The sequence below is a fragment of the Poecile atricapillus genome, chromosome 16 (assembly GCF_030490865.1).
Source record: "Poecile atricapillus isolate bPoeAtr1 chromosome 16, bPoeAtr1.hap1, whole genome shotgun sequence".
Classification (NCBI taxonomy): Eukaryota; Metazoa; Chordata; class Aves; order Passeriformes; family Paridae; genus Poecile; species Poecile atricapillus.
The window spans coordinates 13,675,075-13,697,832 of NC_081264.1; the positions used below are offsets into that span (position 1 = coordinate 13,675,075).

At 57.2% G+C, this 22,758-nt stretch overlaps 1 protein-coding gene and 1 long non-coding RNA gene across 5 annotated transcripts; one reads left to right on the forward strand and one right to left on the reverse strand.

Moving 5' to 3' along the window:
* Positions 1–1,720: 1,720 nt before the first annotated feature.
* On the reverse strand, positions 1,721–9,540 carry LOC131585218 (uncharacterized). Of its 4 annotated transcripts, XR_009278903.1 has the most exons (4): positions 6,035–9,540; positions 5,638–5,680; positions 5,297–5,505; positions 1,721–3,039 (listed from the first exon to the last, which is right to left on the reverse strand). It is a non-coding gene; the product is annotated as an uncharacterized LOC131585218 (long non-coding RNA). The 4 variants fall into 4 exon arrangements; XR_009278902.1 differs by having other exon boundaries at positions 1,723–3,039; positions 5,638–9,540; XR_009278901.1 differs by lacking the exon at positions 5,638–5,680 and having other exon boundaries at positions 1,724–3,039.
* Positions 9,541–9,800: 260 nt separating this feature from the next.
* Positions 9,801–21,960, forward strand: PRODH (proline dehydrogenase 1). Its single transcript, XM_058851076.1, has 14 exons — positions 9,801–10,121; positions 10,615–10,802; positions 16,327–16,361; positions 16,669–16,818; positions 16,961–17,025; positions 17,379–17,495; positions 17,646–17,725; positions 17,987–18,068; positions 18,369–18,461; positions 18,553–18,699; positions 18,824–18,999; positions 19,080–19,178; positions 19,566–19,654; positions 21,016–21,960. The coding sequence occupies exons 1-14, from the start codon at positions 9,819–9,821 to the stop codon at positions 21,195–21,197; spliced, it is 1,806 nt and encodes a 601-aa protein (XP_058707059.1). The 5' UTR covers positions 9,801–9,818; the 3' UTR covers positions 21,198–21,960.
* Positions 21,961–22,758: the final 798 nt, after the last annotated feature.

Sequence of the window (22,758 nt, forward strand, 5' to 3'; positions counted from 1 at the left end):
CCACACACACACCCCTTCTTCCTCCTACTTGCTGGACATGTGTATACCCCAATAAACACCCTTTTCTGCCCAAATCTCCCTCGTGTGCACCTCCAGGGATACACAAACACACTGCACAGCCCTGTGTGTGTTCACCCCTGCTCCCCAGCACCCCCCTTCATCCCACATGGGCCCTGGATCCCACTGCTGGGGCTGGATGACAACACACAGAGAAAGAGGGCTCATTCAGAGAGCTGTCGTGTCCCATAGCTTATGAACAGGGGACAGCCCAGTTGTCCCCAGCCCGCCTGGCCCTCCCCAGCACCCTGCAGGAGCCCTGATGCAGGCAGGGAGCAAGGGAATAGGTGCAGCTATCCAAGGGCATCCTCAGTGCCACCTACCTGGGACACCCACCTTGGGGCTCCTTGGGGACCTTGCCCAGTCCCTGACACGTTGCAAATTCTACCCACGCTACAGGAGAGCTGAACACCCCTGCCCACTGCTCACCCTGCTGCCCGAAGAGCCCGGGCTCAGGCTGGAGGATAGATGCCAGGAGACCTCGACTAGAGAACAGCCGGATAACTGGAATTTCTTAGAGAACAGCCGGATAACTGGAGTTTCTTAGAGAACAGCTGGATAGCTGGAGTTTTCATGAGAACTGGAGGGCCTCCAGAGCTGTGCTGAAGGAGGGGTGGGGTGAAAGCGGGGCAGAGGCTGGACGAGCCTGCGGGGCTGAGACAGGAAAAATTCACGGGAGCAGCCGCTTCCAGAGCGGGCCAGCCCCTGGCTGGGATGGGGACACCAAGGGAAGGGACAGCAGGGGCAGCAGGACGGGGCGGCGGTGGCCGATGGCAGCCGGAGCTCGCCGGCTCCCCGCGGTGTCCCCGGGCCGGGAGCGCCACCCAGCGGCGCGGAGGCGTCACCGCCTCGGCTCCTCCGCGTCCCCCCCCGCTCCCGGCCCGGAGCCCGGGGCTGCTGCAGGGACCCGCAAAACCCATCCAGTGCCACCCTGACATGGCAGGGACACCTCCCGCTGCCCCAGGTGCTCCAAGCCCTGTCCAGCCTGGCCTTGGGCACTGCCAGGGATCCAGGGGCAGCCCCAGCTGCTCTGGGCACCCTGTGCCAGGGCCTGCCCACCCTGCCAGGGAACAATTCCTGCCCAATATCCCATCCATCCCTGCCCTCTGGCAGTGGGAAGCCATTCCCTGTGTCCTGTCCCTCCATCCCTTGTCCCAAGTCCCTCTCCAGCTCTTCTGGAGCCCCTTTAGGCCCTGCAAGGGGCTCTGAGGTGTCCCTGAAGCCTTCTCCTCTCCAGGTGAGCACCCCCAGCTCTCCCAGCCTGGCTCCAGAGGGGCTCCAGCCCCTGGAGTGTCTCCATGGTCCCCACTGAACTATCTCCAACAGCTCCACCAGCACACCCAACCCACAGCCAGCCCCAGCTCACCCTTCTGGCTGCTCCCAGCTGTCCCCACCAGGAACCGCTGCCACCACCATGTGATCCACCCAAAATCATGTTCAAGTTGCATTACTGTCTCGGGTGGATGAAGTGATCCAAGAAGGGGCAAGAGCATCTACTGAGAATCATGTCTGCATCATGGTGCTTTAAGCACCTCTGCTCTGGGACAAAAGCACATCCACCTCCTCAGAGATGAGGAGCCCCTTCTGACCATGTACATACCCTGGTGTGTCTTTGGCCTCTCATTATCCTCTTGATGAATGAACACAATCAGCAAAGCAGGGAACAGGAGACCAGCACAGGCAGGTTGTTGGAGCTTTATTTCTGTCTCTGGGTAAGAAACACAAATCCATTCTCTCCAAAATCCAGGGGAAAGGAGATGCCACAGTGCTCCCTTGAGGGAAGGAGAGGACAGCAACCCCACATCAAATTTGGTGATGGGTTCTCCAAATTTACAGTGGAGTAAGTTCATCTCTCATCTTCAAATTGCTTTTATTTTACCTTGAATTTGCTGCCTTTCTCCTTTTTTAAATAAATAAATAAATAAATAAATAAATAAAATTCCCAGAGCATAAAGACAAACAAAAATTGTTCCAACTTTGGAATGACTCAGATATAATCTCCTTGTTTCTCCACAGGTGAAATTTGAGGCCTTTGACCTCAGCACCTGGGGACTTTCTCAGTGACTCATGGGGTCCACAAGGTCACCGTGGCGTCCTTCCTGGTGTAGAGGAGCCCAGGACTCAGGACAGCCCATGAAGGTCCTTCTGCAGAGCTCCTCAAACTGTGCAGGGATGGGTTGGCATCCTCTGGCAAGATCTGACTGGAAGAATCTACGGGAGGGAGATGGAGTCACAGCAGTTTACAGCATGTCCCCTGTTCACCCTCATGTGCATCCCAGAGCCAGCCAGCAACACACAGATACAGAGTAATTCTTTGCTTTTGGTTTCCAGTAACCAGAGTTTGCAACAAAATCCCAGCTCCTCATTTCCATCAGGTGATTTATCTGGGCTGTGTCAGGGTTGTTCTGGTACTACCACAATGTGCAGTGTCTGCTATGGACAAGCAGCCAGAGGATCAAAGCCTCTGGGCCACCTCTGGGAGTGGGGTGGGCTGACGGGACAGCCATCCCCACAGGATGTAAAACCACTGCAGTGTCTGCTTCTGAAATATCCATAGCTCCAGAGACAATAAATAAATAAATAAATAATTGGGAAAACCCAGAGAAAGTCACATGTGGTGGTGTTAACATCACCTCTTACACTGGCAGAGCCTGACCTGGCTGGAGCAGAGCTGCAGAGAGGCTCTCCAAAGCACAGAGCAAAAATGTCAGCACAAGGAAAAATCTTTGCTGGGTCTCTCTGCCAAGTCTCACCTGGATTCTGTCCAACTTTACCAAAGCTTGAGATTTTCCATCCCTGAGTATTTTTCTTTCCAAGTTCCAGTGCAAAGAGCCATAGCCAGAAGGACAAGAAGCTGGGGCAGGCAAACACCCCGAGATCTGCTGGGGGGATGCTGCCCTTCACTGGAAGATGAGGCTTTGGAGAGACAGCTCACTTTTTCCAGCTGTATCAGCAGCTCTGATGAGAGGAAATTACTTTGGCCTGCATTAAGAAAAAAAATTTCTGTCATTCCAGTGGAAAGCTGTCATGTTGCTAGCTTGAGGAACAGGGACTTGGGAGTGTTGCCTTCTCCTGTCCCCAGGAAAATCTGCAGAAATTTGGCTGATGATGTTGAAAAATTATTTGAGTTCTCACAGAGTCAAGGTGTGAGTTCTGGTGACAGCTGCCAGCACTGCTATCCCCAGCCCAATGTCCCCCTGCTGGACTGTCCTCCAGAGCTCTGGAGAGGCTCTGTCCTGTGTTCTCCCCTGTCCTGGGGTGGCTGTCACAGCTATGACAGCAGGAATGGGGCTCAGCAAGGTGAGCTTCCCCTGTGGATGCAATGGCTTGAATCCTTCTGAAGAGGGATGCTCCCTTTGATACTTCCTTGGGCAAATATTTAAAAAATTACCCATAAAACTTCAACTATAAGAAACTTTGAATGAGCAAAATGAAGGCATACAACTACCAGTGTGAAAGATTCAGCCTTGAAAAAAATAAAATATAAAGGGTAAAAAAAACTATGAGCAGGCAGCAAGGATCTGCAAGGGCCACAGGTTTGGATGTGGAGTTCAGGGTTCTCTGAGCATCCCCTGGCCCTTTGGTGCCCATCCCAGCTCTAGGGCAGGGACTGGCTGGGATCACAGGACAGAGCCCACAGGGAACGTGGAGGAGGAGCAAGACACAGCAGACATGGAGCCTGGATGGGAGCAGACAGAGAGTGGTGTCCAGCTGATCAGTCAAGTGATGGACAGCCTTCACACAGGGCCAGTGCTGGCAGCCAGCAACTGCAGCCACTCTTCCCTTTTTCTCCTTCATTTGTCTCAGAAGGCCCCTGTATTCCCCACAGAGATTGTTGTGCTTGAGGGAGGGAGGGGGACGCACAGGGCTCTCTAATACCCCCTCTCCATCTCCAGGACATGACAAGACACTCCTGACAAGAACCCAAACTCAAGAGATGAACAACCCCAGAAAATAAATCTGTTTGCAACTCTATTTTCAACTTTTTTTTTTCAGCCTTTTTGGGATCTTGCACTCCTTCTTTGGGACAGGAGAATAAGGGAAAAGCATGAAGGTTCCCACAAAGTATTTGTCCATGTAAAGGAAGAAGGTGGGAAAACAACACAAAAGAGAGAAAGAGGGAAAGAAAGAGAGGGGGAAAGAGAAGAGGGAGGGAGGGAGGGAGGGAGGGAGGGAGGGAGGGAGGGAGGGAGGGAGGGAGGGAGGGAGGGAGGGAGGGAGGGAGGGAGGGAGGGAGGGAGGGAGGGAGGGAGGGAGGGAGGGAGGGAGGGAGGGAGGGAGGGAGGGAGGGAGGGAACCAGAACAGCTTTTCCCTTCTTTACAGACCGTTCAAGAGTACTAGGGAAAAATGAATAATCTTCCTCCTATTTTGTTCCACTGGAAGAGAAGTCCAAGTGCCCCTCAGTGCCACTTGCTTGCAATTACATACACAGAAAGTTAAGAAAAAAAACCAAATGACACTTGGAAAAAACAAATATCCATCAGCTGTGAGCTGGGAACTGACGTGAACCAGCCTGAAACCTCCTCTAGCCAGAAGCTGTCTCTGGCAGGGACCATCCAGGCTCTGTGGCCACCAGGCCTGGAGCTGCAGCTGCCCTTGAATCAGTCAGGTTTTGCTGTGAGACAAATCTGTTTCCAGAGGCTCAGTACTTAAGAGCCTATTTTTAGAGAAATGAGGCACCACATTAATCAATAAGGAGCAGCCAGCTCCTCAAGGGTAAGGGGGATTTGAGTTGCCCTGCTCCAGCCTCAGGAGCTTGTCCCCAGTCCCGTGATGTGTGGTTGGCTCCAGGTGTTGCAGGGAGCTCTGCCCCATGTCACCACCCCGCTGGGGTCCCACAGGACACCTGGGACCTTTGGCTCCATTGGCCTTCCCAGGGGATGCTCCTGGCAGGCAAGGGCTGCAAAAAATACAGGGGCTCCTTAGGAACATCACCTGAGAGGGGTATGGGAGGATGCCTCTGGCCAGCTGGACTAGGAACAGCTGGTTCAGGTCTCAGCAGCAGCTCTTGGGGGACAGGAGGGGCACAGCCATCCCCACCACATACTCCAGCCAGGACTGGCTCCTTCTGCCTCCCCCCATCTCCTGCACATCCCTGGTCCTCCCAGGAAGAAGAGCCAAGCGGCCCTTTCCTGGGAATGTTTCCCCAGCAGAGGTGTTTAAATCATTTACAAAGGGCTAAAATAGAGCTGGCTCCCTTCCAGGTACTCTGGCATCCAGGCTCTGTAAACAACTCACCCGCCAAGGGAGTCAGCTGGGGAAAAAAGTTTCTCATGTCCATTCCCCAGGCCCCACTTCCACAGAAGCCTTCCAGCGTGATCTTTTCTCAGCTGTAAGAGCAGCAAAGTTGTTTCAGGTCTCCACTGATGTTCCTTTTCCCCCAGGCACACTTGTGGACATCTCACATGACCCCCTTCTTCCAGTGGATGGAAAAAGAGAAGGACTCTCTGCAAAAAAATATAATTAACTGATGTGGTAAGTCTGATGTGTCTTTCCCTGCCTTGGGTATTTCCTAGGTTCCCTTTCAGAGGCAATTTATTTTTTTAACAGCATTGACCTTTATGGAAACAGGAATTCACCTGGGTATTTTCACATGGCTGCTGAGCTGCACCCAGAAACTCACTGGAAGAGTCAAGAGGACATTTATTTCTTAGGCTGCGAGCAATTCACCAAAAATCATTGGGATGCAAGTGGAAAATTCCAGGGATCAGAACACAGCCCAGATTTCAAAATCCCAGCCATGCTGGGAAAGCAAGGTCTGGGCTGGCCAGGAGATCAGCTGCAAGAGGAGCCACCCAGCATCTCTTTCCTCTGCCGGGTCTGTGGCAGTGCTCAGCTGCTCTCTCCAGGGACCCCAATCCAAAGGAATGCTCCAGGAGCTGGAGCTTCCACCCTGTGATTCCCCAGGTGACCAGCAGGTTCCCAAAACTCCTATTCTGGTCTCACAGAGGAGGACACCAAGTGCTGCAGCCTCACCTCCCTGTACCACACCTGGATGGGGATCACCCCTAATCCTGCTGGAGCAGCTGAACCTCCCGGGGCCCTCTGCAGCACCAAGAGCAAGGGGAAGGATGTAGTTCCCTGGTTCCCCAGCTGTGAGAAGGAAAGCTGGTTCCTCCATCCTGCTGCCAGAATGTGGTCCATCATGTGGCACAAGTCAGAGTGATCCCCAGGAGGGTGACACTGAGGCTGACAGGGGGCTTTGGAGGGTCTGAGAGTAGCAACTCATCCAAACACACCCCATCGTAAGGCTGGGAGCTCCTGTGCACCCCACAGGGGTCTATCCCCTCAGAGGGGACAGTAGTGGATGTGGAGTTCTCCCTGAAGAGTTGCACAGAGGGAGATGAAGTCTCTTGTGAAGAAAAATAACCCCCTACAAGATGAGAACCCATACATGGCTGCAATTCGGGAAGCACCATCCTCAAGTCCACCTTCTCCTGGGTTTTTTCAGTGGATCCATGTCAGACTCTGACCCATCCAGCTCCTGCCACCCCAGCACCTGCTGCTCCAAAGGGTGCCTATGATAGAGCCTGATAACAGCTGAGGATCCATTCTGCTCCCACACGGTGGAGCATGCATGCTGGCCTGCAGTGGGAATGATTTGGTAGCACAGGTGCTGGGCACAAATCAGGCATATGATCAGTGAGAAACACCTAACTGACCTGAGTCAGCATTCTCCAAGGAAACCTCAGAGAAGCAATGCTGGAAGCACAGAGTGCTGGGGCAACAGGGCTGGAGGGCTTAAAATTTTCCATCCCTGAGTATTTACAGGACAGCAAGGTCAGAGCCCCAGCCCCAAGGATGGGGCAGGCTTGCCCCTAGCCTGGCACTGGGCTGAAGGAAGAGGAGGGTGAGGAAGGCTGGTCCCACACTCAAGAAGCAGAGCCAGTAGTTTCCAGGTCCTGTGCCCTGGCCCACTTCTACCATGAGGCAAGAGGAGCGATCATCCCACAGTTGTCCTTCCCAGATGCTGGAAGTGGCTGCTGTTACTCCTTGCCATATGTGATGTTTGTGGTGTCAAAGAAGCCTCTGCTGAGGGCTAGCCCATGAAATATGTATGGCATGGCCTCCACTTCTGAACTGCATCTCCTCCTGTTCCAAATTCCCTCCTCGCCCACTTGTCTCACATTTAAATGTTTCTTCACATTTTACAGCTTCTCAAGCCATCCATAACAGCTTCTCCTGGATTTATTCCCATCATGACAAGAGTGCCCAAGGAAAGACTTGAATGTGTGTTTTCCAGCCTCAGCCATGTTCCCCATGTGTGATACAGCAGCACGGTTGTGTCTGTGATGTGTGTTCCAGCCACAGGCTGACTGAGCTTCCCATGCCAGCAGCACCTGCCTGGGCATGGTGGGGATGGGGGACAGTGGCCTCGAGGGCATACTGTCACAGCCAAGGGGTATTGGGAGCTGGGGGTCAGTGCTCTGCAAGGCCACGGTGACCCACAAGAGCTTGGTAGAGTCTCCACAGCAGCCTGGAGCATCCCTTGTTGGTGTCCCTGCCACTGGCAGGGCTGCCAGCTCAGGGATGTCCTCTGCTTCAGGTACTACCACCCTGAAAGAAACCCCATCAGATTTCACTTCCATCAAAAAGTGGCTTTTTAACATTTCATTTCTGAGTTTGGGTCTGAAAGTAAAGTTTCTTCAGAAACTCAGACCTGGTTTTGCACTCATCTGGATGCTGCAGGGCTGCAGCTCTGCTGGCACAGCAGGCAGCACTTGGAAGCTTTCCCTGTTAAGACCAGGCAAGTGTTTCCCAGGGGTGACTGGTGCCATTAGAGCCTTTGAAGGGAATTTTCTCTCTGGCAATTGGCTAAGAAACAAGGTTTGAATTGCATCCCAAGAATTCATATGTGCAGTCTCATCACAGTGAGGAACTTTGGGTGAATTATTATTATTGTCTAAATGGTACAAAAGAGCACAGGGAATGTTTTGAAGGAAGTGGATGCTTTTCCAGAGCTTTGTACCCAGCTCTGTCAAAGGCAATACCACTGTCTGGCTGTGTCCACGGAAGGACAAGACGTTCCCAAAGAAAACCTTACAAATGAGCTCAGGGAATCCCCGTGGTTTCACTACAGCAATGTCAGTGTTGGGGAGGGCAGGAAAAAACAATTGCAGGAACTTTTTCCCAGCCTGCACTGAGCATTCCCAGCACAAGATGTCACTGAGGAGCTGGATTTGGACAGCTCCGGGAGCCACTGGAAACGGGGCTGGAGAGGTGGGCATGGAGAAGCAACACGGCCACAGGGAGAGGACACGGGCAGAGAGAAGAGATGAGGGCACAGAGGAGGGACATGGGCACAGAGAAAGTGTCACAGCTGTGATGCTGCTGAGAAGCAGTCCTGCGAAAAGGAAGGGAGGTACCTGATCCCCCAGGCAAAGACTCGGGAGCGTTTCTGGCCGCGGGGTGTGAGCTCGGTGCTCGGTGACCTCTGGAGCTCAGCACTGGGTGTGCCAGGGAGGAACAGCTCAGGCAAACGCCTGCCAGGAGCAGAACAGGCACTCGCCCTGCCTGGGAAGATCCCGAGATCCCACCAGCCCTCTCAGGGCTCCACGGAGCAGGCGAAGCCCAACAGCCCATGACGAGGGAGCCAAGTCTGCTGCTTGAAGCAACCCAAACACCCACGGACCCCGACCAAATGAGTGAGGATTCAGCTGAAATCCTCAAACTGTTCATGTTTGAGTTGCATCAGGAGAAGCAAGTACAGGGGCTTGAAACATCTCTCCCATGACACGACCTGCAGGTCTGAGATCCCTTCTCCAAGTGTTTCCAGCTCCACAGGCTGGACATACCACAGCCTCCCCCAGGGATGGCTACGAGGGAACAAGCACTCTTTGAGGTATCCTTTGGCCCTCCCTGGGGCTGCCCTGAGCAGTCAGTAGCCCCTTGGACCTTTTGGTCCCAGTGCTCCCCGCAGATCGCCTTCAGGGACCACTTCAAGGCTCCCTTGGGACCTTCAACATTTTCTCAAGGGCTCCTCCAAGGGCATGAGGCCGTCTTTGCCCCACTCCCAGCACTGCTCCAGGGAAGAGAGTTTCCTTCAGGCCCCACCCAGGGCTCCCCTCGATCCGCACCTGCCCCTCCAGGCCCTTCCTGGGGCTCCCGGGGAGGGAGGTGCCCCCGGGACCGGCTGCTTCAAGGGGATGGGAAAGAGGAAGGCACCGGGCTGCGGGAACGGGATGCTCTGGGCAGCGTGGCTCCAGTCCTGGTGCTGGCCCCGGTTCCTATCCCCGACCGGATACCTATCCCAGCGTCGGTCTTGGTCGCGGTCCCGGTCCCGATGGCAATTCCGATCCGAGTGCCAATCTCGGTGCCGGGGCCGGTCCCAGTCCCTGTCTAGGTCCGAGTCCTGGTGCCGATTCCGGTTTCGGTTCCAGTGCCGGTCTCGGTGCCGGTCCCGTTCCTTGTTCCGCTGCCGATCCCCGTCCTCGTGTCGGTGCCAGTCCCGGAGTCGGTCCCAGTCCCAGTGTCGATCCCACTTCCCGTGGCCATGGCGGTGCCGATAGCCGTCTCGGTGCCAGTGCTAGTCCCATTCCCAGTCCCGCTGTCGAGCCCGGTGCCGATCTCAGAATCAGTCGCAGCCCCGGTCGCGGTCCCGGTGCCAGCGCTGGGGCAGTGCCGGGGCCCGCGGCCGGTTCCGATGGCAGCAGAGCGCGGCCAAGGGCGGGGCGGAGCGGGGCCGTGGAGCTGGGGGCCCGGGGGCGGTCCCGCCCCGGCCGTACTTAAGGCGGCGGCGGGCGGCGGCCCCGCCGTGCCCATGGCTCTCCCGAGCACCGTCCGGGCGCTCCGCGCCGCCGTTCGCCGCTGCGGTCCCCCGAGCCGCCCGCGCTCCGCGCCCGCCGCCGAGCCCCGCGGGTTCTCCCCGGCGGCGGCGGGCGCGGGGTCCCGGCAGGGGCCGCCCCCTCCCCCGCGGGGGGCGCAGCGGGGCCCGGCGCCGCCCGCCGTGGATTTCGGAGACCCGCGCGAAGCGTTCCGCAGCAAGAGCAGCGCGGAGCTGCTGCGGGGGCTGGTGGTGCTGGGGCTGTGCGCCGTGGAGCCGCTGGTGCAGCACAACCGGGAGGTGGGTGGAGGAAGGGGTCCGGCTTGGGAGGGCTGCTCCGGGGCGTGGCTTGTCCCCGTTCCGGGAGTTACCGGCTCTGGAGCGGCGGGGCTCTCGCTCGGGGGCCGCCAGCTCCTGGAGGTGTCTCTCCCCTTCTGGAGGGGGGTCTTGCTCCGGGGACTTCCATTTTGGGACCGGGAGTCCCAGGATGGGGAGTGCCCCGTCCGGACGTGTCGGTGCGGGATGGGGATTCTGTCGCTCCAGGGTTGACTGCTCCAAATGAGGGGATCTTTCGTTCCGGGAGAGTGCCTGTTTTGCAGGGATACTCTCACTCTGAGGGTGCCCATTTCGGGACGTGTCATTCCTCTTCCGAGGGGACTCTAGGTCTGAGGGAGAGCTCTCGGACCCGGGCCGGCGGCTTGCTTGTTTTGGGGGATGCCAGTCCTGGGTCACAGGGACTTTTCCTCGGGGAATGCCGGAGTGGGACGGGTGCTGAGCCGCCGCTGTTCCGCAGCTGCTGCAGTTGTGCCAGCGGGTGCTGGGGCAGACGCTGTTCGAGCGGCTGATGAAGATGACGTTCTACGGGCAGTTCGTGGCCGGGGAGGACCAGGAGGCCATCAAGCCGCTGCTCCGGCGGAACCAGGCCTTCGGCGTGGGCGCCGTGCTGGATTACAGCGTGGAGGAGGACCTGGGCGACGGGCAGTGAGTGCGGGTCCCGCGGGCTGGGGCGGGGCGGGGGCGGGCCCTGGCCGCGCTGCCATTGGTTGCAACCTCCCAGCCCCCCGCTCCCATTGGCTGTCATTGGCTGCATCCGCCCAGCCCCCCGCTCCCATTGGCTGCGGGGCCGCTTGCGTCACGGCCTCGCCCTCCGGGCCACCGCCCGTGGCCCGAACACGGGGGGTGGCAGTGTCCCGAGCACGGGGGTGGCGGTGTCCCGAGCACGGGGGGTGGCGGTGTCCCGAGCACGGGGGGTGGCGGTGCCCCGAGCACGGTGGGTGGCAGTGCCCCGAACACGGGGGGTGGCAGTGCCCCGAACACGGGGGGTGGCAGTGCCCGGAGCACGGGGGGTGTCGGTGCCCCGAGCACGGGGGTGGCGGTGCCCCAAACACGGGGGGTGGCAGTGCCCTGAGCACGGGGGTGGCAGTGCCCGGAGCACGGCGGTGCCCCGAACACGGCAGGGTCTATGTCCTGCACACGGGGGTGCTGCGCCCCCACTGGGCTGTATCGTTTCCCCTGCCCCTCTGCACACAGTGGGTGCTGCCCCCCTTTCTGCTGCACCTCTCTGTCCTCATCTATTCCCTTGCACACACTGGAGTGCAACCTGTCCCCAGCCGTTCTGTACACCCCGAACCCTCCTGCACACCCTGAGGGGGTTCCCACCTCTATTCTCCATCTCCTTTGGGATGCTAACACATCCCCCCCATTCCATCCTCCCTCTGGGGGGCTGCCAGCCACGTCCCATTTTCCCTAGCCCCCTGGGGCACTGTGTCCCCCCACCCCTCTGCACACAAACAGCACACAGCGTTGCTACCATGCCTGACGTCCTCCTTCCCCCTTCCCCCCCCGCCCCGCACTGGGGTGCTGCCTCCCACATTTTGGTGGACTCAGTGATCTTGGGGCTCTTTTCCAATCTTAACAATTCCATTATTTCCCCCCTCCACCATTTCCATCTCTCTCAAGCTGGGGTGCTGCCCCCTTCCGGCACTGCCCCCCAGTCCTGGGCAGCCTCCTCTGCCAGGAGCTGGCACCAGCCCAGAGCTGCCGGTAACTTTCCATTATTCAGGCTACAGTTCCAGTCAGCTGCGCTTTCCGGATCGATGGGCCGCTGGCCGGCACCCCACGGTCACGGGGGTGGGCGGTGTCCCCCCACCCACGACAAGCGTGGCCCTTGCGGAGAAGCCTGGCTGGGGATGCGCCGTCCGCCGGGCAAGGCTGCACAGCGGCAACTGGGGCCACCGCCGGCTGTCACATGCTTGTCACTCGGTGTTACAAACGCCGCGGAAACGGCTCTTTAGGGTGGTTTGCGAGCGCGATGTGAGTCAGGGTGGTGATGCAGGTGCTGGGAGCCTTATCTCTGATCCACACCCCGGCACTGCTTATCGGGGACCCCGCATGTGCCATGGCGGGTGCCCCCTGTGCCCCGCTGCTACACATCCCCCTGTGTGTCCGTGATAGGAGTAGGCACTGGTGAGGGCACGGGAGCTGTGCAGGGGGAGGCAGAGCTGTGCCATCCCACAGTGGGCTGCAAACTTTGGGGTTTTTCTAGAAAAGCTTCAAAACACCCTGCTGCTGCCTGGCAGGAGGGTGGCTGTTTTGAAGTTGTGTAGCCACCTTTTGAAGGTGTGTAGCCAGGTGTTTCTCCCCTGGACACGCAGCCATGGTCCAGGCAGTGTTCAGCATTTCCGTGGGGCTGAGCCAGGAGCACCTGTGCTGCCAGGCTGGCACTGCTGCCCTCCATGCCTGGCCATGCCTGGGCCAAGGGCTTTCCTGTGGGTGACTGTAGAAGACTTTCAGACAGGCTCTGCCTGCACTTGTCGCTCCTGCTGATGGGTGCCAGTGGTTTGTGAGCTGGCTGGGCTGTGCCGCTCCCCGCTGCTGCAGATTTGGGGTTTGCATGTGTGGTAATCCTGGCTAGATGAGTTCTGCCTGTGCTGTGTGGGCCATTCACACCCAAGAGAGTTCCCAATGCATCCCTGCCCAAGTCCCGGTGGGATTTGCCTGGATATCAGGAAAAGGGCCTTCACCCTTTCAGGCACTGGTCAGGCACTGAACAGACTGTCCAGGGAGTGGTCATGGTCCCAAGGCTGTCAGAGCTCAAGGAGTGTTTGGACAATCAGACACGGGATAGGAGTGTTGTCATCTGCAGGGCTAGGAGTGGAACTTGATGTTCTCATTTGTCTCTTCCACCTCAGGATGTTCTCTAATTCTATGAACAGCGACCAAGCCCAGGGTGGCATGGGAAGAGTTATTTTGAATGCTGCCCCTTGCCAACCATCACTCTGGGTCCTCCCTGGCTCTCTTTGGGGTAAAATCCCAAATTCTCAGTGCTTCTACCAGGGCTGGTGCTGAGTTGGGCTGTGTCTGATAGGGAGGGGTGGCCAGTCCTGGCTTCATGGCTGCTGGACTCCAGAGCTGTGTCCTCTTTGGTGAATGCTTCAGGGTTGTGCTGCTGCCAGCCAGGAAGCACAGTTACAAATCACAGCAGTCAGTGAGTGGTTTGGCCTCTTGGTGCCATCTCCTGTCGCTCTTCTGGAGCAAGCCTGACATAATGGCAGGGAAATGCCCTTTCCACCTCAGCAATCAGCTGTGGCACTCTTCCACAGCCTTTCTGGAACAACAATGCAATGGGGCAAGAACCAGCTTATCCCGCCTGCCGCAGGCTCCTGCCTGCCCTGCTCAGGCTGGCATCCAGGAGTCTGCCAGCTTGTCCCAGGAGGCCTCAGCCACATGCTGAAGGCTGCTGCCAGGTCATGGTGACACAGCTGGAAAATAAGTGTCCTACAGGCAGCAGAGGGCCAAGGGCTTCAGAGTGTCTGCAGCCCTGGGTGGGGGGGGTGGAGAGGCAGCACTGAGCAAGGGTTCTGATACCTGTGGGGTGAAACAGCACTTCCCCCATAGTGGAAGTAGTTGTAGTCCCCTGGCAGCCTTGGGGCATTGCTGGGCCACAGGCATCCCAAGATTGCAGATGTGTGCTGGCACAGGGGAGGGACAATCCTGCCCCTAGCATTGTCAGATGCTCTTCAGGTTCTGCCAGGCAGACTGTGGACTTGGCTTCCTCTAGAAATTCCTTGTGTAGATATCTGACACTTGCCACAGTGTGGGATCACTGTCCCCAGCCTGGCCAATGCTGCTCCCGGAGCTGCCGCCTCCCCTTCTCCTCCTGTTCCCAGTGCTGCTGCCACCCCTGCCAGGTGCTCTGTTAGCATGTGCCTGGGGGTCATGGGGCAGCTACTGTTTAGCTTGAAGCTCTCCAAGGTGGTCCTGTGGTGGTCCTGGGCTGGTGTGTGCTGACAACTCTTGCATGGAGCAGGCTGAAGGTCTGTTCTGCCAAGAGCTTTGCTCTATTCCTACCTGTGGGATTTTAAGCACCACCTGTAGCTCCAAAATGGACTTCATGTGAAGTCTTTTCCTTGGATGTGGTAGTTCAAGGACAGCTTCCCCCCGACCCCTCATCCCCTTTGCCAGACCCATTTTCTGCTGAGCAAAGCACACCCGCTGTGCTGCTGGCACCCTCTGGGTAACCTCCAGGGCCAAAGGGATTATTTCTGACAGTGGGACCTTTGTGCTGCTCCTGAGCTGGTTTACTTAGCCTGATCCAAAACTTCCTGAAAGCCCCATCTGCTATGTCAGCTGGATTACCCTCCCCAGCCATCCAGCAAGTCCTCACAACCTGGTTTTAGCAAGTGTGAGCTCCCAGGCCCTGAGCTCAACCTTGAGGTTGTTCCTGTCTGGATACAGCCTGCTAGGAGTGTCTCAACAGTGCCCAGAGATGGGACCTGCTCTGAGACACTTGTGGGTTTGCAGAAGGGATGGTCAATTATAACCCAGCTTCAGTGGCACTTGGTGGGTGAGGGAATGGCTTTGCTGGCTAAGTTTAATATTGCAAAGTGAGCAGCTGATATCCAGGACGAAGTTATTTCTTCAGCTGGAAGGAGCTTCCTTTATTTTGCTTGATGCAGAAGAATAAAGTAAGCACTGTGCCACTGCTTTTTATGCCCCCTAGAGGATGAAGGACGAGCTGGTTCAGTCATGTAGCAGAAATGTTACTGGAAAGGGTGTGTTTATCTTCAGGAACATAAAACACTCTTAACTCCAAGGGTGCTGTTTGCCATTTCAGCAGTGCGCCTTCACTCCAGCCACCTGTCCCCAGTACTTTGGATGTTGTGCCCAAGGTGTGCCTTGGGCTCAGAGCTGTCCCCTGCCCACAGGACCCACAGGTTTCTGTGTGCCCTCATGTCACAGCAGTATTCAGCTGAAGCTGTCCCCTATGCCATGCCACGTGCTCCAAAGGGAGCTTCCACTAGCACGGCCTTTGCTGACAAATCCCATTTCTGAGTGTATGATCTCGCCTTCCTTTCCTTCACCCTCTGTACTCACGGACAGAGTGAGCTTTCCCTGTCCTCAGGTGAGTAAATCAGGGAGCAGAACCTGCTGGATATGGTGCCTGCTGCTAGATATGAGCTCCAGCTGCTCCTGCCCTGGCTCACACCAGGCTTTGTGGCACTTTGAGCAATGTGGGGCTGTTCTTGGCTCCAGGGAGCCAGAGGGAACAGCTTGTTTCCACTTGTTTATGCTTCCACCAGCCCCTAACCCCTGTCACAGGGTTTCCATATGGGAGAACATGTCCTGGGACTGTGACATGTGCCCCTCTGCTCTCCTGTCCAGGCCTGCTGGCTCTGGATGGGTAGCTTTGCTGCTTCCCTCACACTGGGAGGCACAGGGCACAGCCAGTTTGGGGACAGGGATGCCAAGGCAGAGACCTCCTGGAGGAGATGGCTCTGCTGCCACCCAGGCCTGCTCTCCAGGGGCTGGCCCTGTTCCAGGTGGGACCTTGGGTCTGCACCTGGGTTTAGGGTGTCAGCAACAAGACTTAGCTACTCAAGCTCAGGAAGGATCTCATGATTTTGCCAGCATCCCCCAGGCTATCAGAGCCCCGTTATTTCCATGGCAGAGAGTTTGGGCTTAAAATTCCATCCGAGGTCAGCTGGAGTTGAAAACAAGACATTGTAAGTTGCTGGCTGAAGCCATGTCAAGGGGAGGAGCATGGGACAGCGGGGCACCCTTGGCTTGATGTGCTCCATCCTTCATGTTCTGGCTGCTGGTTCCATCAAGATGAGGAGGCAGTGGGTTGAGGCTTGGTGTCACCAAAGCAAGGACCATGAGCAGGTTGGAGATGGAGCGTGCCAGCCCCACTAGACTGACCTTGTGCTTGCCATGGGGTGGCTTTTTGGAGAACAGCTCTGAACCCTGGGACAGGGCATCCTCACTGTGCTGCCTCAGGGCTCCCAGGTCTTCCCTGGATGGATGGTGAAGCTCTGTTCCCTTCCACAGGTGGGTTTTGGGCATCTGAACCGCCAATTGGATCCCATCAGCAATGGGATGGCAAGGGAACAACAGGGTTCAGCACCAGGGTGGCAGCACAGGAGCCTCAGAACTGCCCTGTCCATCAGCATAGGGTTGCAGGGGTTGCTGACCTGGCCCTTATCTTCCCTGTTTCTCTTCTTAGCTCCCGTACCTCTGCAGCCGAGAAGGAGATGGGAGGTGAGTGACAGGAGATAGCCTGGAGGTCTGGGCACTGCAGGCCTGGTTTTGTGGGGGAAGGACCCAGGTACTACAGCCTCAAAAAATGAGCTGGATGAAGAACAACGTGGTTCCTGGCCCAGTCTTGCCCCTCAGCAAAGACTCAGCCTCTGCTCAGGCACAGAGCAAGCAGAGCCCATGTCAGTGCTGGGGGGCTCTTCTGATGTCCAAGCCAGAGCCTCTCTCCCCTTCACCCACACTGGAAGCTCCTGGGGAAGCCATAGGAGCTTGGTAGGGCATGGCCCATCTTCATCCTCTTCCACCCCAGGAGCAGAAATAAGGGAGAAGCAATACCAAGCCCATCAGGGATTTGGGGATCACCATGGTGGAGTCACCAGTGCCCACACCTATTTCTACACTGATGAGGCCAAGTGTGACCAACACATGGAGACTTTCCTCCGCTGTATTGATGCCTCAAGTGAGTTCTCCACATGTCCTGAACAGCCCCACTGTGCTGGGGACTGCAAGGATCTCTCAGTTCCACCACCACTGCCATATCTCTCCTGCCTGAGGACCGATGGTGAGGTTGACTCTCTCTTGGTCCTTGTGGTTCCATCCAGGTGGCAGCTCAGAGGATGGCTTCTCTGCCATCAAGTTGACAGCGCTGGCCAGACCTCAGTTCCTGGTGAGTGTCAGAGCTGTGACAGAGTGTGGTGGGGCAGAGCCAAGGTCACAGATGATGCTTCCGTTGGGGCAGGTGGCATCTCTAGTAATGGCAGTGAGGAGTGGGTACCAGCAGCCTGTCCTCTGTGAGCCCAAGACCCCTGAAGACCCTGCCTCAACTTTTGGGGAGATGCAAAGAGCTTAGAACTTTAAAGGTTTCAACATGAAGAGGGATGTGTGGGGTCTTTACTGCTTGGTTTGGCCAAGGTGCCTTCTGGGGTCAGTATCTGTCTCAGGCTGGGTGTGAGCTTGCAAAGCCCTGGCAGGACAGGAGGCTCCAGCCTGGGTGTCTCACCTGGAGCCCTGTGCCCACAGGTGCGGTTCTCAGAGGTGCTGGTGAAGTGGCGGAGATTCTTCCACCAAATGGCCGCAGAGCAGGGCCAGGCCGGGTGGGCTGTGCTGGACACAAAGCTGGAGGTGGAGAAGCTGCAGGTGAGGCGGGTGATGCCTGTGGGAGGAGGCTGTGCTGCAGAGATGCACTGCTGGAGGTGGCCATGGACACTGAGGTGCCAGAGCAGCCCTGAGCTGTGACACCTCAAGCAGACAGACCCCTGTAGCCCCTGACACTTCTTTTGGTGGCAGGAGGCACTGGCCAACCTTGGCATCGTGAGCAAGGCAGAGAGCCAGCAGTGGTTAGCAGGCGAGAATGTGGGCATGAGCGGGTAAGCTGCCTGGGACCTGCAGGTGCTGCAGGGCAGGGACATTGGGGGACTTTGTCCCCATCCCTTGGGCAGCAGCAAAGGGAGGTCTGCAAAGGCCAGCTCTGGCTGAGCACAGCAATGGGGCATAGGGGAAGTTTGGGTGGAGGTGACAAGACAGGACAGGATGGCACATGTCATGTGTCCTTCCTGCTGGTGAGGGTTGGGAGCTGATAGAGAGCCCCCTGCCAAGACACCAGCAAGGACCTGGCTCTCTGCTCCCAGCACTGTGGACCTGCTGGACTGGAACAGCCTGCTTGACAGCTGCACCAAGCTCTCCAGGCCTCTGCTCATCCCCAACAGGAAGGTGGGTACCCACCTTTGCTACCCCCAGAGTGGTCCCACAGAGTGTTTGTGGGAGCAGGGCAGGGGGCTCGTGCCCTTTCCGGTAGGTGCTGGTGGCTGCAGAGTTTAGCCATGCTGTGAGCACAGTGTGCAGCTACCAGGCTGGCAGGCTGGTCACGCTGTCATGCCATGCTGGTGGGTGGGGCTGGGGGGCTGGCATGGGGCAGCAGTCCTGGGGATGGGTTCCCTCCAGGGGTGTTTGTGTTCCCCCATGGGCAGAGCTGGGTGCAGGCAGAGTGCCACAAAGCTGTTCTTGTTTCAGACTGGGCAGCTGGAGCCTCTGCTGTCACGCTTCAGCAAGGAGGAGGAGCTGCAGATGAAGCGGGTGCTGCAACGCATGGATGTCCTTGCAAAGGTGAGGGGACACTGGGGCTGGGGTGCCACAGAGGGGGGCACATGGAGCAGGCAGCCCTATGAACCCAACCTGTGTGTCATTCACCCCCCAGAGAGCCATGGAGAAGGGTGTGAGGCTGATGGTAGATGCGGAGCAGAGCTACTTCCAGCCAGCCATCAGCCGCCTCACCGTAGAGACGCAACGCTGCTTCAACAGGAGCCAGCCCGTCATCTACAACACCTACCAGTGCTACCTGAAGGTGAGGTCGGCATGTCCCTGTACTCTGGTACATCATCTCCTGACGCCCTGGCAGTGCAATGGCACAGGTAGTCAGGGGTGGCACTGGAGCAATGACCTTGTGCCATCTCTTCCACTGGTCACAGGAGGCTTACAACAATGTGACAGGGGACATGGAGCTGTCACGCCGGGAGGGCTGGCACTTTGGCACCAAGCTGGTGCGTGGTGCCTACATGGAGCAGGAGAGGGAGAGGGCAGCTCAGATGGGCTATGAAGATCCCATCAACCCAACCTATGAGAAGACCAACGAGATGTACCACAGGTAAGGGACAGCCCCAGCCATACTGCTGCCTGTTGCCCCAGTGGGAAGAGGCTTCACCAGAGGCCCGTCTTGCCTTACAGGTGCCTGGACTATGTTCTGGAGGAGATCAAGCATAGCCGGAAAGCCAGCGTGATGGTGGCATCTCACAATGAGGACACAGTGAAGTTCACCCTGCGCAGGTGGGTGCTGGGGAGGAAGAGTGGTGAGGCAGGAACAAGGGGCTTGAGGAATGTGGGGGCCCAGCAGTGATTCAGGCAGATGTGCTGTGGTTTGTCAGGTCCCCCCTGAGCTCACACCTAGGGGAATCCTAGCTCCCACCTGGTTCTCAGGGCTTTAGATGGGGCTTGGAGCTGAGGAGCAGCATGGTGGCAGAATTGGTCCCATCGCCAACTCAGAGGCTGTTGTAAAATCAAATCCCTCAAGCTCTACATCCCAGCATCCATCTAGGATGTGGTCAGTGCCATGCTGTCCTATTTGGAGATGGTCCCCAGTCCTCTGGTGGGACACAGTACCTTGGTGAACTCTGCTGTGTCTGCTCTCCACCTGTACTGAGGCTTGTTTTGCAGGATGATGGAGCTGGGGATCCATCCCTCAGACAAGAAGGTGTGCTTCGGGCAGTTGCTGGGCATGTGTGACCAGATCACCTTCCCCCTGGGTGAGTGATGGGAGTGGGGGCCTTGGCAGAGGTGCTCTGGCCCCACCAGGACCCCTAAGAAAGAAGGCAGGAAGGCAGGCAGGAAGGAAGGAAGGCAGGAAGGCAGGCAGGAAGGCAGGACTCTCATAGAGCACTGGGTGAGAACAGTGCCTTGCCATGGGGAGTGTCTATCCCTGCATGGGGTTTGTGGAAGATGCAGATGGGGATATAAGTATATAGATGAGATATAAGAGTCATGTCTCTCTCCTGGAGTTCCATGAGCCTGTAGTGGCTGGGCAGGGACATTTCCCGTTTTAGAATCTGAGCAGAGATTGGGGTGTCTCAGGGTGGGGCAGAGACTGGTTCTGGCAGACAGAAACCCTCTCCTGTACCTCCTTGGCCTGGGGGTGTCCCTTGGCTCCAGGGGAGGTGCACATCTAGTCCTAGGCTCTCTGCTAAGAGGATGGCACCAGCCTCTTGTGTGACCTTGTCCTCAGCCACCAGCCCAGGCAGTGGAGCAGCACTGCCAGGGGCCTGGACAGCAGGAGTCACAAGGGTCCAGGTAGCCAGCCCAGGTCAGGGACTGATCCCCCTGCCCACACCAGTGTCCAGAGCAGAGTCTCAAGGCCAGCAGAGCAGCAGGAGGCAAACTGGGCAGTTGTCCAGCGCAGATGCTGCTCTGTCCTGGAGTTCTCTTGGAAGTGGGGCTTGGCTGCCCATCTGCAGCCTCCTCCAGTCATGCTGGAAAAATGTGTTAACTTGATGTTTCTGGTTGAACGCTCCTTGAGCTGGCCCAGCCCCGGCTGCCGACATTCCCAGGGCTCCCAGTGACCTCGGCCCACTCCCTCTGGCGCTTTCCCAAGCTCCCGGTGCTGAGCTGGGAGAGATGCACCGCTGCTCTCCCCACCAGGCTCCTCCACTGCCGGGATCTCCCTCCCAAGTGCCCAGCCACAGCCTCCTGCACATCCATCCCTGCTCCATCAGCACAGCCTCAAGGCATGGGAGAGCAGGCAGGGAAGGGCAGGTGGCTTTTTTTTCTTCCCTCCCTCTTTTTTATTTGCTTCCCTGTTTTTTCTTCCTGCCCTGCTTTTCTTTTTTTGTTCCCCCTTTTATCCTCAAACCTTTTTCTTTGCACTTTATTCCCCTTCTTTTCCTCCTTTTTTCTCCCCATTCGTGTCCCTTCCTCTCCCTTCCTGTTCCCTTCCTACCCTTTTCCCTTGTCTTTTGCCCCTTGCCCCCTTTTTCCCCTTTTAATGTATCTTCCTCCTATTTTCCCTTTTCACATTTTTTCACTTTTACCCTCCTTTTTTTACCTTCTTTTTCCTTTTGGCACATTTTTTCTCTCTCGGCACTTCCCTGACGCGCAGCCTTTCTCCCTGCAGGCCAGGCTGGCTTCCCCGTGTACAAGTACGTGCCCTATGGGCCGGTGAATGAGGTGCTGCCGTACTTGTCCCGCCGGGCCCAGGAGAACAGGGGCTTCATGCAGCGGGCAAACCGCGAGCGGGACCTGCTCTGGAAAGAGGTCAAGAGGCGTCTCCTCACAGGAAACCTCTTCAGCCACTGACCCCAGCCTCAGCCCCGGGGCTCTTGTACCTTCAGCCTGAACCACTGTGAGCATTCACCATCCCAGTCCTGCTGCAGCTCCCCCAGCCCCCTTTGCCCTGGGAGAGAAGTGTCCTTGTTGCTGTTGAACCACTCAAGCCTTACAGTGACCTCTGGGATCACCCCAGCTGCCCCAGGGATGTCCTTCTGCCGCACCACAGCCTCTTGAGCTGTCCCAAGAGAGATGCTGGGGCTCTCCTGCCAGCTCGCCCTGTGCCTTGATGAACAGCGTTTTTTCCCTGATTTATCTACTTGCCTTGTGCCCATGGGCTCAGGTCCAGGTAGCTGGGTGACTTGGGGACAGGCTGGCCTCAGCCAGAAGCTCCTCCAGCCTCTGCCAGGGTTGGAGCTTTCTGCCCACCAGACCTTTGAAGGGGCAGGATCAGCCTGTCCCTGTTGCCTGTCCCTGACAGCTACCTGCCTGCTCACTGGCTTTGCACTGACCAGAGCTGGGCAGGTCCAGGCTCTCCCCTATCCCACTGGGATAAACTGACTGGGGTTGTCCATCCTCAGGCACACGTCCGATGGAACAGGAGGGGTGAGGCTAGTGGGCTGGCCCCATCCCTGTACCATTCCTGCCCTGCCCACAGTCCCTGGTTCTAATGATGGACCAGGGGCAGTGGGAGCACCAGGAGCTGGACCATAGTTCATCTCTGCTGTACACTGGATTTGGAATGGTACGTTGGAGAATGGAAATGGTAAAATCACAAGTTTTCCTGCTCCCATCTCTCTCTCTCTCTCTCTGTTATTGGGCAGCCACATGTCCCCAGGCAGTGCTGTGGTTTCAAAGGGGGGTTAGTGCTGCATGCTTTGGCCTGAGCCAGAGCTTGGGAAAAGGAGTGAGTCCAAACTTTTGGGGACTGGAGAAGCTGTGGAGTTTCCTATGATGGGTTTGGGGGGAGCTGGGAGCACTGGGGCATCCGGCAGCATGGAAGAGCCTCTCCCCACCCTCAGACCTGCTTTTGGGGGACATGCACCCTACAGGCTTTCGTACCTCAAATTAGGGGCACTTTTTCCTGGGCTCTCAAGGACCACAAGCATCTCTCTGGGATTCCCTGCCTGGAGCTGTGGCAGTGTCTCCTTTTTTCCTGGGTCAGTCCCTCTACTTGGTGAGCCACCCACACCAAAGGGGTGATGTTTCAGCTTTCCTGAGCTGTTCATCTCCCGCCTTTTCTCTAGCTGAGACTTTTCTGCCTTAAAAAATAAAACCGGGAGGGGAGCAGGGAGCCTTGTCTGGAGCATGGGACCAGAACAGCACTGGTGCAGGCAGCAGCTGGGCTCCTGGGATTTAAGGGAATATGGGAGATGTTCTAGGCCCTGGCTGCCTTCCAGCCCATGCAGGATGCTGTAACAGTGGCGCAGAGTACCCTGGTGCCCCAGGGGCTGAGCTCTGCTGCTGCAGCTGCACCTAGGGCTGGCCGATGCAGGAGCAGCTGTTACCCACTGTGAGCTTCTCCAAAGAGCCTCAGACATCTGTGTAGTAGGGCAGGAGAAGCCCCTCTTGACCCTCTTTTTTACAGATA

Bases quoted from the DNA above. Each gene is read 5' to 3' on its own strand.
- PRODH (XM_058851076.1), top strand. From the start codon at position 9,819: ATGGCTCTCCCGAGCACCGTCCGGGCGCTCCGCGCCGCCGTTCGCCGC. The intron at 17,026-17,378 runs GTGAGTGTCAGA...CTGTGCCCACAG, and splicing joins TGGCCAGACCTCAGTTCCTG to GTGCGGTTCTCAGAGGTGCT. The intron at 19,655-21,015 runs GTGAGTGATGGG...TTCTCCCTGCAG, and splicing joins CCAGATCACCTTCCCCCTGG to GCCAGGCTGGCTTCCCCGTG.